Here is a 17,133-nt window from a genome sequence, read left to right as displayed (position 1 = left end):
TGCCTGGTCCGTGAGTTTTGGTGGACGGCCCTCTCTTGCCAGGTTTGTTGTGGTGCCATATTCTTTCCATTTTTTAATAATGGCTTTAATGGTGACCGTGGGATGTTCAAAGAGTCGGATATTTTTTTTATAACCCAACCCTGATCTGCACTTCTCCACAACTTTGTCCCTGACCTGTTTGGAGAGCTCCTAGGTCTTCATCGTGCCGCTTGCTTGGTGGTGCCCCTTGCTTAGTGGTCTTGCAGACTCTGGGGCCTTTCAGAACAGGTGTATATATACTGAGATCATGTGACAGATCATGTGACACTTATTGCACACAGGTGGACTTTATTTAACTAATTATGTGACTTCTGAAGGTAATTGGTTGCACCAGATCTTATTTGGATGCTTAATAGCAAAGGGGGCGAATACATATGCACAAACCACTTTTCCGTTATTTATTTTTTATAATTTTTTAAGTTATTATTTACAAGTTATTTTTTTCATTTCACTTCACCAGTTTGGACTATTTTGTGTATGTCCATTACATGAAATCCAAATAAAAATCAATTTTAATTCCAGGTTGTAAGGCAACAAAATAGGAAAAATGCCAAGGGGGGTCAATACTTTCTCAAGCCACTGTAAATGTGTGTGTGTGTCTATATATATATATATATATATATATATATATATATATATATATATATATATATATATATATATATATATATATATATATATATATATATATAAAGAAAGTTTACAAACGAGAGGAGGCCATTCGGCCCATCTTGCTCGTTTGGTTGTTAGTAGCTTATTGATCCCAAAATCTCATCAAGCAGCTTCTTGAAGGATCCCAGGGTGTCAGCTTCAACAACATTACTGGGGAGTTGATTCCAGACCCTCACAATTCTCTGTGTAAAAAAGTGTCTCCTATTTTCTGTTCTGAATGCCCCTTTTTCTAAACTCCATTTGTGACCCCTGGTCCTTGTTTCTTTTTTCAGGCTGAAAAAGTCCCTTGGGTCGACACTGTCAATACCTTTTAGAATTTTGAATGCTTGAATTAGGTCGCCACGTAGTCTTCTTTGTTCAAGACTGAACAGATTCAATTCTTTTAGCCTGTCTGCATATGACATGCCTTTTAAGCCCGGAATAATTCTGGTCGCTCTTCTTTGCACTCTTTCTAGAGCAGCAATATCTTTTTTATAGCGAGGTGACCAGAACTGAACACAATATTCAAGATGAGGTCTTACTAGTGCATTGTACAGTTTTAACATTACTTCCCTTGATTTAAATTCAACACTTTTCACAATGTATCCGAGCATCTTGTTAGCCTTTTTTATAGCTTCCCCACATTGCCTAGATGAAGACATTTCTGAGTCAACAAAAACTCCTAGGTCTTTTTCATAGATTCCTTCTCCAATTTCAATATCTCCCATATGATATTTATAATGTACATTTTTATTTCCTGCGTGCAGTACCTTACACTTTTCTCTATTAAATGTCATTTGCCATGTGTCTGCCCAGTTCTGAATCTTGTCTAGATCATTTTGAATGACCTTTGCTGCTGCAACAGTGTTTGCCACTCCTCCTACTTTTGTGTCGTCTGCAAATTTAACAAGTTTGCTTACTATACCAGAATCTAAATCATTAATGTAGATTAGGAATAGCAGAGGACCTAATACTGATCCCTGTGGTACACCGCTGGTTACCACACTCCATTCTGAGGTTTTTCCTCTAATCAGTACTTTCTGTTTTCTACATGTTAACCACTCCCTAATCCATGTACATGTGTTTCCTTGAATCCCAACTGCGTTCAGTTTGAGAATTAATCTTTTGTGCGGGACTTTGTCAAAAGCTTTCTGGAAATCTAAATAAACCATGTCATATGCTTTGCAATTATCCATTATCGATGTTGCATCCTCAAAAAAATCAAGCAAGTTAGTTAGGCACGATCTCCCTTTCCTAAAACCATGTTGACTGTCTCCCAGGACCCTGTTACCATATAGGTAATTTTCCATTTTGGATCTTATTATAGTTTCCATAAGTTTGCATATAATAGAAGTCAGGCTTACTGGTCTGTAGTTACCTGGTTCAGTTTTGTTTCCCTTTTTGTGGATCGGTATTACGTTTGCAATTTTCCAGTCTGTCGGTACAACCCCTGTGTCAAGAGACTGTTGCATGATCTTGGTTAGCGGTTTGTAAATTACTTCTTTCATTTCTTTGAGTACTACTGGGAGGATCTCATCCGGCCCAGGGGATTTGTTTATTTTAAGAGCTCCTAGTCCCTTTAACACTTCTGCCTCAGTTATGCTAAAGTTATTTAAAACTGGATAGGAACTGGATGACATGTGGGGCATGTTGTCAGTATCTTCCTTTGTAAAAACTTGTGAAAAGTAATCATTTAACATATTTGCTATTTTTTTTTCTTCCTCTACGATTTTGCCATTTGTATCTCTTAAACATTTAATCTCCTCTTTGAATGTTCTCTTGCTGTTGTAATATTGGAAAAACATTTTGGAATTGGTTTTAGCTCCCTTAGCAATGTTCATTTCTATTTCTCTCTTGGCCTTTCTAACTTCCTTTTTGACTTGCGTTTGCAGTTCCGTGTACTCTTTCTGCGTACTTTCTTTTTGGTCCTTTTTTAATGCTCTGTAAAGTGCCTTTTCTCGCTGAATATTTTTTTTAATTGATCTATTAAACCATTTTGGCAATTTAGTTTTACATTTAGATTTGTCTACTTTAGGGATATAATTGTTTTGCGCCTCTAGTACTACATTTTTGAAGAACAACCATCCTTCTTCTGTGGGTGTTTTCTCTATTTTACTCCAATCTACTTCTGTTAGTCTCTGTTTCATACCTTCATAGTTTGCTTTTCTAAAATTGTAAACCTTAGCTTTAGTCATTACTTTTGGGGTTTTAAAAAACACTTCAAATGAGACCATGTTGTGGTCTGAGTTTGCCAGTGGTTCTCTGACCTCTGTTTTAGTTATTCTATCTTCGTTATTTGAAAAGACTAAATCAAGGCATGCCTCCCCTCTAGTGGGTGCCTTCACAAATTGTGTTAGGAAGCAGTCATTTGTCATTTCCACCATTTCTATTTCATCCTTCGCGCTACCCACCGGGTTTTCCCATTTTATTTGGGGGAAGTTGAAATCCCCCATTAGTATGGCTTCTCCTTTGCTACACACATTTCTAATGTCATTGTTTAACAGATTATTGTGCTCACCGTCTGAATCTGGCGGTCTATAGCATGCTCCTATTATTATGCCTTTTGAATTTTTGTCTGTTATTCTGACCCATATTGATTCGGTTTTATTTTCTTTGTCCAGGTTTAACACCTGGGCTTCAAGACTGTTTCTTATGTATAGCGCTACCCCTCCTCCTCTTCTGTCCTGCCTGTCTTTCCTATACAGTGTATACCCACAAATATTATATTCGTCCCCATCACTCTCAGATAACCAAGTTTCTGTAACACCTATCACATCATAGTTACCTGTTAGTGCAGTAGCTTCAAGTTCTAGAATTTTGTTTCTGATACTTCTAGCATTTAGATAAATACATTTAATGGTTGTCTTACCTGAGTTGTTGTTCTTGTTTTGATGCGGTCTCCCTTCTGTTTTTTTGTTGATTTCTCCCCCCTTCCTTTCTAGTTTAAATGCTTCTGAACCTGCTCGAGGATCTTTTCTCCGAGTAGACTAGTTCCCTTGTTATTTAAATGCAGTCCATCCCGTCTATACAGATAGTCCTCGTTGTAGAATGTGGTCCAATGATCAAGATAGGTGAAGCCTTCCCGTGTGCACCACGTCTTCAGCCATTCGTTTTGATTAATTATTTCCAGCTGTCCATATGGTCCTTTGCAAGGTGCGGGTAGTATACCAGAAAATACCACAGTTTTGGTTTTCTCTTTTAATTTCCTTCCTAGCTCTCTGAATTTATTTTGCAGGGATTTTGGTCTGTCTCTTCCAATGTTGTTTGTACCGATGTGGACGACTACTACCGGGTCGTCTCCTGTTCGTTCTAGGAGCCTGTCCACGTTCTCAGTGATGTGCTTGACCGAGGCTCCCGGAAGGCAGCACACTGTTGTAGTAAGGGGGTCCAAACTGCGAATTGAACTTGCTGTGTTTCTCAATATGGAGTCCCCAACAATCATGACCTCCCTTCTTTTTGCTGTCTGGTCACCACTGTCAATAGGGTCCTGGATGTTGTTCCTTTCATTCTCTTGTTGTTGGTTCTGCTCATCACAATTCTGAAGTGACTCAAATCTGTTGGTTGTTTTGATTTCTGGTGGTGGTGTTTGACGAAGTTTCTTTTTTTCCCTGCTTCTGCCTACCTGAACCCAGCTGTTCTGACCTTCTATCTCCCTGGTGGCTTTCAGTCTGTTAGGGGTGATGCAGACTTCCATGAATTGTGGGTGTGCCAGTTCCTCAAGATCCTGTTGCTGTCTCACTTCTTCCAGCTCCATTTCTAGCATACTTACTAGTTTATGCAAATCCTGGATCGCGCTGCACTTTACGCACACTTGGTTTAGCTCCGCTGGGTTTTCTCGGATTTCCCACATCAAGCAGGTGTCACAGATTACAGGCTTGAAGACCATGTTGAGGTTTTTTTTTTTGAAGTTTAGTTTCTTCTGCAGCCGTCAACCTGCTTTCAAACTGCTTCGAAACTGCTCTGTACTTTTACACGCCGGTACTTCTCGCTGTCGCTTCCACTCGCTGTCGCTGGGAAGACTGCCTCATTTAACTACGTTGTTCTGCTGTGCTGTTGGCTCCTCCCCTCGCCCGTGTCTCAAAACGGCGCTGAATTTGAATCAGCTGCTCCGAGTTTCAGCTTGTTTGTTATCAGAAAAACACACGCGTCTGTCTGAGTTTGAGCTGCTGCTATGTTTCCCCAATGTCCTCTGTTTTCTGATTAAAGCAATTCAAGATGCAATTTCTCCTTTCTGCTTCGAAACTGCTCTGTACTTTTCCACGCCTGTACTTCTCCCACTCGCTGTCGCTGGGAAGACTGCCTCGTTTAGTGTAATATATAAATTACACACACACATATATATACATACACAGTACTGTGCAAAAGTGTTTGGCAGGTGTGAAAAAAATGCTGTAAAGTAAGAATGCTTTCAAAAATAGACATGTTAATAGTTTATATTTATCAATTAACAAAATGCAAAGCGAGTCAACAGAAGAAAAATCTAAATCAAATCCATATTTGGTGTGACTACCCTTTGCCTTCAAAACAGCATCAGTTCTTCTATCTCAGAAGTGGCCTTCATGGAAGACTTGCGGCCAAAAAGCCATACCTCCGACGTGGAAACAAGGCCAAGCGACTCAACTATGCACGAAAACACAGGAACTGGGGTGCAGAAAAATGGCAGCAGGTGCTCTGGACTGATGAGTCAAAATTTGAAATATTTGGCTGTTGCAGAAGGCAGTTTGTTCGCTGAAGGGTTGGAGAGCGGTACGCGAATGAGTGTCTGCAGGCAACAGTGAAGCATGATGTAGGTTCCTTGCAAGTTTGGGGCTGCATTTCTGCAAATGGAGTTGGGGATTTTGTCAGAATTAATGGTCTCCTCAGTGCTGAGAAGTACAGGCAGATACTTATCCATCATGCAATACCATCAGGGAGGCATCTGATTGGCCCCAGATTTATTCTGCAGCATGACAACGACCCCAAACTTACGGCGAAAGTCATTAAGACTATCTTCAGCGTATAGAAGAACAAGGAGTTCTGGAAGTGATGGTATGGCCCCCACAGAGCCCCAATCTCAACATCGAGTCTGTCTGGGATTACATGGAAAGAGAGAGAAGCAACTGAGGCTGCTTAAATCCACAGAACAACTGTGGTTAGTTCTCCAAGATGTTTGGGCCAACCTACTTGCCGAGTTCCTTCAAAAATTGTGTGCAAGTGTACCTAGAAGAATTGATGCTGTTTTGAAGGCAAAGGGTGGTCACACCAAATATTGATTTGATGTAGATTTTTCTTCTGTTCACTCACTTTGATTTTAGTTAATTGATAAATATAATCTTTAACATGTCTATTTTTTGAAAGCATTCTTACTTTACAACATTTTATACAGCTCTGGAAAAAATTAAGAGACCACTGCAATTTTTTCTTAAATCAGCATCTCTGCATGTATGGCAGCCATTCTATTCCAGTGTCTGTTGAATTCCAACACAGGCACACCTCATTCTACTGAATGAGGTACTGATTAGGAGATCACCTGAACCAAATCTTATTTAAGGTTCATAAGAACAAGGTCAAGCAGTACACATTAGGGACAACAAAGCTACAGACCGGCAGAGGGCAAAAACGACTCTCCACTGACCGGGATGACCGCCAACTCATTTGAATGTCACTCGGCAACCGTAGGATGACATCAAGTGACCTACAAAAAGAATGGCAAACGGCAGCTGGGGTGAAGTGCACGGCGAGGACGGTTCGGAACAGGCTCCTAGGGGCAGGGCTGAAGTTGTGCAAAGCTAGAAAAAAGCCCCTCATCAATGAGAAGCAAAAAAGAGCCAGGCTGAGGTTTGCAAAAGACATTAAGGATTGGACCGTAGAGGACTGGAGTAAGGTCATCTTCTCTGAGTCCAATTTTCAACTTTGCCCAACACCTGGTCGTCTGATGGTTAGACGGAGACCTGGAGAGGCCTACAAGCCACAGTGTCTTGCACCCACTGTGAAATGTGGTGGAGGATCAGTCATGATCTGGGGGTGCTTCAGCACGGCTGGAATTGGGCAGATTTGTCTTTGTGAAGGACGCATGAATCAAGCCAAGTACAAGGTTGTCCTGGAAGAAAACTTGCTTCCTTCTGCTCTGACAATGTTCCCCAACTCCGAGGATTGGTTTTTCCAGCAGGACAATGCTCCATGCCACACAGCCAGGTCAATCAAGGTGTGGATGGAGGACCACCAGATCTCCAGACCTGAACCCCATTGAAAACCTCTGGAATGTGATCAAGAAGAAGATGTATGGTCACAAGCCATCAAACAAAGGCGAGATGCTTGAATTTTTGCGCCAGGAGTGGCATAAAGTCACCCAACATCAATGTGAAAGACTGGTGGAGAGCATGCCAAGACGCATGAAAGCTGTGCTTGAAAACCACGGTTATTCCACCAAATATTGATTTCTGAACTCTTCCTAAGTTAAAACATTAGTGTTGTGTTGTTTAAAAATGAATCTGAACTTATTTTCTTTGCATTATTCGAGGTCTGACAACACTGCATCTTTTTTGTTATTTTGACCAGTTGTCATTTTCTGCAAACAAATGCTCTAAATGACAATATTTTTATTTGGAATTTGGGAGAAATGTTGTCAGTAGTTTATAGAATAAAACAAAAATGTTCATTTTACCCAAATACATACCTATAAATAGTAAAACCAGAGAAACTGATAATTTTGCAGTGGTCTCTTAATTTTTTCCAGGGCTGTATATATGACACATGCTGGAAAGGAGGGCGATAGTGGAAAATGATTGACCTGAGGGAAGACTATTGTTACGACAGGGGGCTATAATGCCCGAAGCTGCACCCTGGAGGTAACAATAGTCTTCCCGAGGGGCATTTATTTTTCCACTATGAGTGGAGTCTGCAGTACACATTTTAATATACAAGTTAGTCAAAACAATGAGGTAAGGTTGGAATAGTAAATATGACTATCTACAGTAAAGCCATAAATATTTGCGAGCCTTTTTATTATGCTTTTCCCATATGAAAAAAAGTAAACATTTTTGGCATGAGTATCGTAGTGCTTTAGATATAATGAAGTAATATACTTCTACCAGTGCAACGGGTTGCGTCTCCACCGGTTTTCAGTCATGGTGATGTGCAATACATGTTGGTCAGTTTAATTTTATACCTCAGAGTTTATTTTTAATTAATGAGTCGTAAGATACATTAGTTGAAACAGTATTCACTACTAGTGACATTTGAAAAACACTTTGGGCAAGAGTAGTAAAACACATTATTAACGGGCCAGGCACAAGGTATTTTGCTTTATTACAGCAGCTTGGATTCACTCGTGTACCAGTTCCCTCCGCCTGGAAACCACGTTTTCACAAAATTTCACTAGTAATCGTCAAAAATAGCACAAGTACTTTACGCATAGCTAATTTACATATCAACCCCCACCTTTCCCATTCATTTGCATGACATCGGGTGAAAAGCCTGGTTTACTCGAGTAAAACAAATTGAGCGAATGGAAACCCAAAAAAGTGTGTTACACGAGACGTTTTTCTCTTAAATATCACAAGTTTAAAAAAAAAAAAAAATTGCATGGAAACCCCATGATTGTGTAGCATTTCTTTACCAAGCAGGAGAAAACGGAATTTACAAACTCTGCCAAGGAAATAGTTCATTCAAAGGAGGAAGCACTAACACACTTATGTGCGCCCCAAATATTTAATTAACACAAAACAAAATAGGTAAACATTTCATAAGTGTTTAAGTAATGTTTTTTCTCATACTGATTTAATTTTGTACTTTGCACCTTCGCATTCTGAAATATGTATGCTTTTTCATTATTAAGTAAAGGCTACATACTTAATATTTTTGGTAAGAAACAATATCTGTAGATAAAGCATTCCATACTGGAAGTCACACAGTTATTAATGGATCACAGAGTTATCACTGACATGTCAACAGAATGCTGTGTTGCTGTTACAGGATGATGTGTTGCTGTTACAGGATGTTTTGCTGTTTTCGCTGTACCTAGGTTTTCAGGTCACATTTCTCATGTCTTCATGCACAGGAAATGAATGAAAGCTTCCTGTTGAATTGTACCGTGCTGAAGCTGAGCGTAACGGAACTGCTGTGATCACAGCACTTTCCTCCTCAGCGTTGATATTTAAATGCTTTTGTAGTCGTGATTGAACTACAACTGGTCCTTTTCTCTCCAGAAATGAAAGAAACAACTAAAAAAAAATAAAAAAAATAAAAACATTTTAAATAGTTTTAAAATGATTTAAAATCAGTCAATACAGCAAAGGAAACAGATTTCAAATAAACCGCTCGTTCACTGGAAATTGAGACACCAGTATCCTGTAATGTGCCGTCACTTCGTGAAAGCAGCGTATATAATAGTTTTAAATATTATCTGCTAGAAATTTCAATTAAAATCTGAATAGCCTCTAGGTTGTTTCGGAAACTAAGTCATATTCTCGTCTTACTTTTGTTTTATTTAATTTTTTTTGTTTTGTTTGCAGGATATAATCCCTTTTATTGACAAGTACTGGGAATGCATGACCACAAGACAGCGACCTGGCAAATTAACCTGGCCAAATAACATTGTCAAAACCATGGTAAATTCCTTTACTTTATAATTGATTTTATGTAAATACACTATTGTACAATATTTGCAAAAAATATTTCTTAAATGTACATAGACAATCTGAAAACGAGGCTTGCAAACAGATTTTAAGCTAGTGGAGTACTATATATCTTGTTTTAAAAATGAAAATGAATGTTTGCTAAAACATGGGTTTCTTTCAAAACCTAAACTTGCGAGACCTATATTGTGAACAGATGTCTTTCAGAATATTACCTTGGAAACATTTCATGGATTGTGCCCTTGATCTTAAAATTGTGTGTGCATAGGGACTTCAAATATTGTGCAGCAAATTTTAGTAATATGCATTTTTGGTTTATTTCTAACGAAATTTGATAATTGCAACTCATTTCAGAGCAAAGAACGGGATGTCTTTCTGGTTAAAGAGCACCCAGATCCAGGAAGCAAAGACCCAGAAGAGGACTACCCAAAATTTGGTCTCCTTGACCAGGTATTATGGTTTCTATCTGGGGACAAAGCCACTAGAATCAAAGTGGAAAACAAGTGTTAACAAATCATCTAACCAGATACATTTCCCTGTAATTGCCCAGCAAGAAGTATGTCAAGTGTTGATAAAAATGAACTATACATTGAAATGAAAAGTAGATTTTAACGATGTAGGCTGTAATTGCATTACAGTTTAAAATTTTGCATTATTATGTGTTTTACATACAGAGAGTATTCAGAATGCTAACCTGAGAGGAGAGTCTGTTCCTAACCAGAGGAGAATAGCCTTCCTATTTAGAAGAAATCCCAGCACCCAGTGTTATGTTGTATTTATTTAGTTACTACCAGAAATACTGTGACTGGGCCATCCCTCAGATGAAAGATGTATGATGTGTATTCTGTAATATATAAAAGCTACATCTCCCTGTTACAAGCTGGTATAATACTAGCATCCACACTTTATACTTTAACCCTCTGCAGTCCGTTTATTCAGCGCTTGTCAGGCGCGTCGGATCCAATTTTTCACATGCACTGTTTATTTTACATGCGTTGTTTAATTTTTTTAAATTTCTTGTTGGCTGTATTTTTTACGTACCTCTTTATAGACGTGAATTCTGATAAATCCTCTCGTGATCACTCGTTTTATCACCAAGCTCCTCAATAATGTGATCCAGGTTTTATTTAACAATTAATAAAACCTGGCTTAAAAGCTATGAAAATGTCTATGATATTCTTTGAGCGCTGGTTGAAGAAGCAGCTATCTCCTTTGTTTATGTCTGTGTTATCTCTGTGGTGCATGGGGCTGTCAGATACACCCTTTTCTTTGGCTTCATTCGGCTCCTGTCGGTCTTTGAAATGTTTTCTGGCTTTTTCTGGAGAAAAAACAAGTAGAGCTCTGTGCTTTACGTCCTTTTGATGACTGGAAAGGGAAAATTGTTATGTCAGACTTGGTCCGACATAGGACCGCAAAGCATTAGGAAGTTGGGATTTTTACTCAATAACAGAACCAAAAAATATCTTTGATGGAAAGCTGAGAATTTTTTTTCCCCCATTCACTTTGCAATGTAATTTGCAACTTGTGTCACTGGGCATGGTTTACTGTGAAGAAACGTCAATGGCAAGGAATGGGATAAAATGTGTTGTCAACTTTATATACTATTTATTTCAGGAATAAATAAAACAACGTTTAACTGCTGTTTGGCATCCGTTGCTTTGTAGTTAATTTACTGGGGTAAAGTAAGTCCTGCACAGCCTCTTTACTGGGATATTTTTCTATTTTAACGTGTTGCATATTGTAAGGTCTTGCTGTAAAAGAGAGGCATGCACTCAGGGGCCTGGCCACACCCCCTGCTGCTATGCTGTCTTTGCCAGCATTCAGAGCAATATAATGGCTTTTGTTACTTTTTAAAAAATGAATGAATATCAGAACTAATATTTAATTTGAGCGAATCCGAACATGAAAATCCAGTGTTCTTCCAGCATTAAGTTTTTTGCACACATCTAAAAATGTATCCTAGATCGTATTTTGACACGCATCAACATGAGGAAGTGTTTGGTTTTGTGGGTACCTTGATCTAGAATTAATCATTATTACAGTAAAGTTGCTAGGTAAATAGTTTCCTTCACAAAAAGTAATGTGATTTTTAGAGCTGCGTGTAGCTCTTGTTTAATTATATGTAGAGCCCTGTGAAGTTATTTTTTGTAATTTTTGTAACTTGTTTTATCCGCTAAAAATGTTTTATTTTGTTTTACTACAGACACATTTAATAAAATAACTACAATAGATGTGTATAAATAAAAACAAAGTGTATATATGTTTTACCTGTGTACATATCTGCGCTTTTTTCTGCACAGAAAAATAATTTTGTTACCATAATTTCTCATTAGCGGTAGTAATGGTTAGGCTTGTAATGGTAATAATCCAATTATTTATTGATTTGGGACTCCACGGTAACAAATTGATTTCATTAAAATATTATCGAATATTCCATTAAATGAAAACGTTTCTTGTATATATTAACTTACTGTCAAGAACGTAATCTTTGTTGTTACTGAGAATGTGTCTGTGAACAAATACAGGGTGATGATGCAAAGATCAAGAATCAGTGGGAAGGGGGCTCCTGAGTGGTGCATCCAGTAAAAGCGCTCAGAGGGATGTGCCCTATAGCCTGGAGATCGTAAGTTCAAATCCAGGCTATGTCACTGCCAACCGTAACCGGGAGTTCCCAGGAGGCGGCTCTCAATTGGCAGAGTTCCGCCTGGGGGGAGGGAGGGCCAGGTTGGCCAGGGTGTCCTCTGCTCACTGTGCACCAGTGACCCCTGTGGTCTGGCCGGGCGTCTGCAGGCTTACCTGTAAGCTGCCCAGGGCTGCGTGGTCCTCCTACGCTGTAGCGCTGAGGTAGTTGCATGATTAGTCTGCAGTGTGTAAAGAAGCGATCAGCTGACGGCACACACTTCGGAGGACAGCGTGTGTTCGTCTTTGCTGCACCCAAGTCAGTGCAGGGGTGAGCTGAGCCTAAAAATAATTGGATGAGTTTTTTATACCATGCTCTATAAGAGGGCTTGTCGTTCCTTTTAAACTGTTCCTGCGAGGGGATTTTTTTAAAGCATTTTAACTGGATAGTGATCGATATAATTGTCCTTAGAATTTGCACAATAATCAAAGTCAACATCAGGGTTCACTAGCACAACACTAGTAATGGTAACTAACTGCCTATAATACTGCCCATTCCCTCTGTAAAAATAGAAAATAAAAATGCCAGCAGCTACTATTTTGGAGGTTGTGCTACAGCAAAGGAGTATAATACTACAATTTTTATTAAATAAATAAATGCTGGATACTGGCAGAACGTTTATGAAATATTTCAATACCATGTGTCTGTTTTCCTGTTTAATTTGTAACAAATTAATGGTTCTTAAATAATAATGTATTTTGTATTTCACTAACAGTTTATTGTGGCATTGTATCTGACATTAAAAGTTCTTAGCCAGGTTGCTTAGTAACCAGTATAGGGGTCCTTCAGAAACTGCTGCTCAAGTGTCGCATGCTTGGTTGCTTGTCTGTAAGGCTGTGGTTTTGAGTCACGGTGGACACGGATTCCATGATATTCGTAGAGAACATTGAACTTTACCAGCACAACTTGAAATTCCACCTTAAAAAAAAAAAACAACAAAAAAAAACACTTTCACAGTTTAGCTAATGATATTTAACATGCTCGGTTGCTTTACTTTGCATGTAGCTGTTAACGCTTTCGATTTTTTTCAGCGCTGTCCGTTGATTTAAAAATACATGCAGGTGCAACTCTGCTACCTGATTTTTGTCAACCTTTCACCCAAATCAAGCAAAGTGTCTTGGTATAGCTGAGAAAGCATGTTTTTGAGGTCATTCTACTGATTAAAGACAATTGTGTAGCACAGTATGAATACCATGCTTTCTACGGAATCATCAGTGAAATGAAATGCATCTTATAACAGTTCTGGAAAAACATGGCAACGAGATTCCCAACTCTTGCTGTAACCATTTTCTGCATAAAATAAATGTACTCTCGAGAACGACATCAAGCATATTTTTATAGTTTATTTTGATAAAGTTTTAAGCTTTCAGTATTTCAGTTCAGGTTTGTATATTTAATAATATTTAAACCAGAATAAGTAGAATTCCAAATTTTAAAAAAAGAACAGTGTTGAAGTGTTTTTATTGGGGTTGTTAATTTCTAAATGCCATGCATTTACAATTACCACAATTATAGATTGAACAGCAAAAATTGGAGCATTGGCTTGCCAGAGCCTAAGAACCTTTTCATTTCCATGGCTAGAAAAAAAATCTGCTACTATTTTCTACTTTCATAAGTTGGCATCTCTGCTGTTGTAACAACTGCACATACAGTAATCTACCTATTTAAAACAAACGATAGGAATTGTATTTCAATCCCATTGCTCTGCTCGGGCCTAAATTTAAAACATGATACCAAACAAATCCGAACCTGGCTTGAGCCTTAGACTAGGGATGGGACGGTGTAAAATTTGCACAGTATGATAACCGTTAAAAAAATACCATGGTAACCTTAATATCACGGTATACAGTGCATCATGCAATTTATAAAATAAAGGCTTAAATGAAGAAAGACTAATGCAAATCACTTAAATTGCTGTAATTCACAAAAATAAAACCAACAAAACACACTTCCTTTCATGGAGTGATTTAAACATTTGGTATTTAGTGTTTTATTATGCCAAATAACTTGGTACGTTTCTTTTTTTTATGAAGACAATCGGAACAAAAAAAAAACCCTAAAAGTTGTACTACAACAGTATTAAGATCTATTTGCTCAAAATGACGTGGTGCTGAAGTCTGTTAAAACATTTTAACATGTAAAATTAAATAAATGCTTTGTTTAGCTGATGGTATATGGTATTGGGAAACGATCGGTCTTATTAACACAAACATCTACCACAGGTTATTGAAGAACAGAGATGAGTTATTTTTTCAACAGAATAAATAAAATATGTATAGCAAATAATTTTAATACTAAAACGTGTTATTGGGTTTATAGCTTCACTACATTGAACGAGTAAGCTTCCAATGATTATCCAGGCAAAACCAAAGAAAATAAAATCCAAAGAAACAAAACAATGTGGCACATAAACAAGTCAAAAAATCATAATAGCCATGAGTTTGGACTCGCTGGCTTGCGTGGCTGTGCGTAGGCGATCCGGTTGGCAAAAAAGCGAAAAGAAACCAGTTCCGTGTAGGGTGACCACCTTTCCAAAAAGTAAAAACGGGACACCTGCCATTTCTTATGCTGGGGTATATTTTTACATAATTTTAAAACTTTTTTTGACAGTTTCACCCAAAGAGCATGGTTGGGGCTGGAGGAGTAATGATTAGTTGTAGTAATTGTGAGAGCAAAATGATTAGAAATGGAACCAGCATACAATATTTGTGAGCTTGTTTTTCCTTTAAGTCTGTATTTCAAATAGGTTTATTTGTAGCTTTTATTGTTGTGGACTATTTGACTGTCACTGTAGTTGCCGTTCTGTCTCGATGGCATGCAGCGTGCTGTGTTTATTCATTTTTAAAAAGGGAGACTCAGGAAAGAACAGAAATGCAGCACCCTGACTGAAACACTTTACCGCATGTTGATGCAGAGTTGTTATGGCATGATGTGAGATGTCAGTGTGGTTCAGTTGCGCGTACCATGTGAAAGGTTTCTGGGGGAACGCCTGGATATACACATACATTTTTTTAAATTGTTTTAACTGGCAAGCGGGTGTAAGGCATTGCAAAATAATGTGACAAGGGTGGTGCTATGATGTGGTATAAACAGATATGTTATGGTTTGACTGTGGCGCTAAACTTTTAAGATTGCATGCACTGCGTCTACGAATTCAGGACAAATGCCGTCCCGTTGGCATAAAGCCCAGGAACGGGACTTGATCTTTACATTTCGGGACTGTCCCGCCCAATCAAGGACGGGTGGTCACCCTAGTTCCGTGCAGCATCAAAAAATCTGCAAGATGAAACAGCTTGCGGTAGAATTAGAAAAAAGAATGGCAGTTCCAGATAAACGGCAAGGTAAATATCAGTGTCAGCAAAGTAGCTTAGTAGAAGAAAATATTTTAAAACTGTACTAACAAAGCAAAACCTAGCCAAACGGAATGAACTTTAACTTAATGCAGTTCTACATGAAAACGAAATCTGCTTGGCAAACCTGAACACTGTTCAAATAACCCACCGCAAACCTTCAGCAGCAATCAAAACGGAAGGAACTCCCAACAGGAAAAGGTGCCGCCCCTTAGTGCATTAGTGCTGGGTTTAAAAAGCAAGGTCCTCCAACACATTTAAAGGGGCAACATTTCCTAAAACCAGCACTTAAAGGGGAAACGGCAAACATACTTTTACACTTTAGTTTTTTTATTCTTTAGACACAAATTTTGAATGCCTGGCCAGGCTAACAGTGGTGCGCTTCAAGGGATAACTCCATTAATATTAATTTTGTGTCATGAGTGTCTGTGAGCAGGATTGCTGTAATGGTGACATCAGACCCGGAAGAACACAGACGCCAAACAGTGACTGGCGGGTGAAACTGAGCCACAGCACTCAGTATTTTATTAAATGATAAAAGAGACAAAAGATTTAAACAAAAAACACACAACACTGAAAATAAAGGGCGCGTTGGCCCAACAAACAAGTACCGTGCTGACACTTCCAGCGCGTCATAGCAATTGTAGAATTTTAATTCTCTCCTAACTCCACCCGTTTTCCACTAACCAACACACAACTCCGAGTGAGTGCTTCGTGCATCTATCTATACAATTGTGCTGGGATTCAATTATCAATTAATTATTCACTTGAATCCCAGCACATGAACAAATCTGTGTACTCCTGTGCTCACACATAAATACCCACTTAAATATGCACATGGCGTGGGTTGTGCCATCCTCATGTCTAAATACAAATTACACTTTATAACACTCATGCTCATAACCCTTATTTATATCCCGTGTATTTTATACATAAACACCAACATTAACACACTACAGACCGCATAAAACACTAAGCATGTAACATACACTTTATTTACATTGAATTTTTGTGCTTTTGTGCTGGTGCTCGCTTTTCTCATTCCAGCCATGCTTACTGTTAGTCAGTGCTGTTTTATCAAACTAAATAAAGCTGACACTGCGTACAGGGATTAAATAGCCAAGGTACAGTACAGGAGTAATCGCTCAGTAACGAAGTGCAAACAGGTGAATGATTGATCTGAATCGATTGAGTATCTACATTTTCTCGGCGGTAGCCCAATCATATGTTAGCTGGGTGGGACATAAACTGTGTCTGTTTCAGGTGCAGGTACCGACTGTAAGTTTAACGAATAGGAGAGTCAAATATCTGTCAACTTTTATGCAGCTGTCCAATCATAAACAAGCAGAGGCTGTTCACTGTATTCTGCATGAAAATTGAAGGCGAGTAAGTAGCCAATGGGAAAGTGAAAGATCTAACAGCTGTCCAATCATTCGTGGGCAGAGGCAGGTGTTAATATGCAGGGTAAGCACTGAATTTCGCTGACTGTTATTGAGAAAAATAATACATTTACATAAGAACATAAAGTTTACAAACGAGAGGAGGCCATTCGGCCCATCTTGCTTGTTTGGTTGTTAGTATCTTATTGATCCCAGAATCTCATCAAGCAGCTTCTTGCAGGATCCCAGGGTGTCAGCTTCAGCAACATTACTGGGGAGTTGATTCCAGACCCTCACGATTCTCTGTGTAAAAAAGTGCCTCCTATTTTCTGTTCCGAATGCCCCTTTGTCTAATCTCCATTTGTGACCTTTGTTCCTTGTTTGTTTTTTCAGGTCGAAAAAGTCTTTTGGGTTGACAT

General features: G+C 38.6%; 1 protein-coding gene across 1 annotated transcript in view; it reads left to right on the top strand.

Annotated features, from left to right (window-relative positions):
* LOC121303158 (set1/Ash2 histone methyltransferase complex subunit ASH2-like) overlaps positions 1–17,133 on the top strand; it is a 64,561-nt gene that overhangs the window by 18,105 nt on the left and 29,323 nt on the right. Inside the window, exons 6-7 of the mRNA XM_041233661.1 lie at positions 9,183–9,278; positions 9,660–9,755. Of these exons, the coding sequence (XP_041089595.1) occupies positions 9,183–9,278; positions 9,660–9,755 (192 nt within the window). The remainder of the gene's footprint in view (positions 1–9,182; positions 9,279–9,659; positions 9,756–17,133) is intronic.

This window comes from Polyodon spathula, chromosome 31, assembly GCF_017654505.1.
Source record: "Polyodon spathula isolate WHYD16114869_AA chromosome 31, ASM1765450v1, whole genome shotgun sequence".
NCBI lineage: Eukaryota > Metazoa > Chordata > Actinopteri > Acipenseriformes > Polyodontidae > Polyodon > Polyodon spathula.
This window is presented reverse-complemented; position numbering and strand designations above follow the sequence as displayed.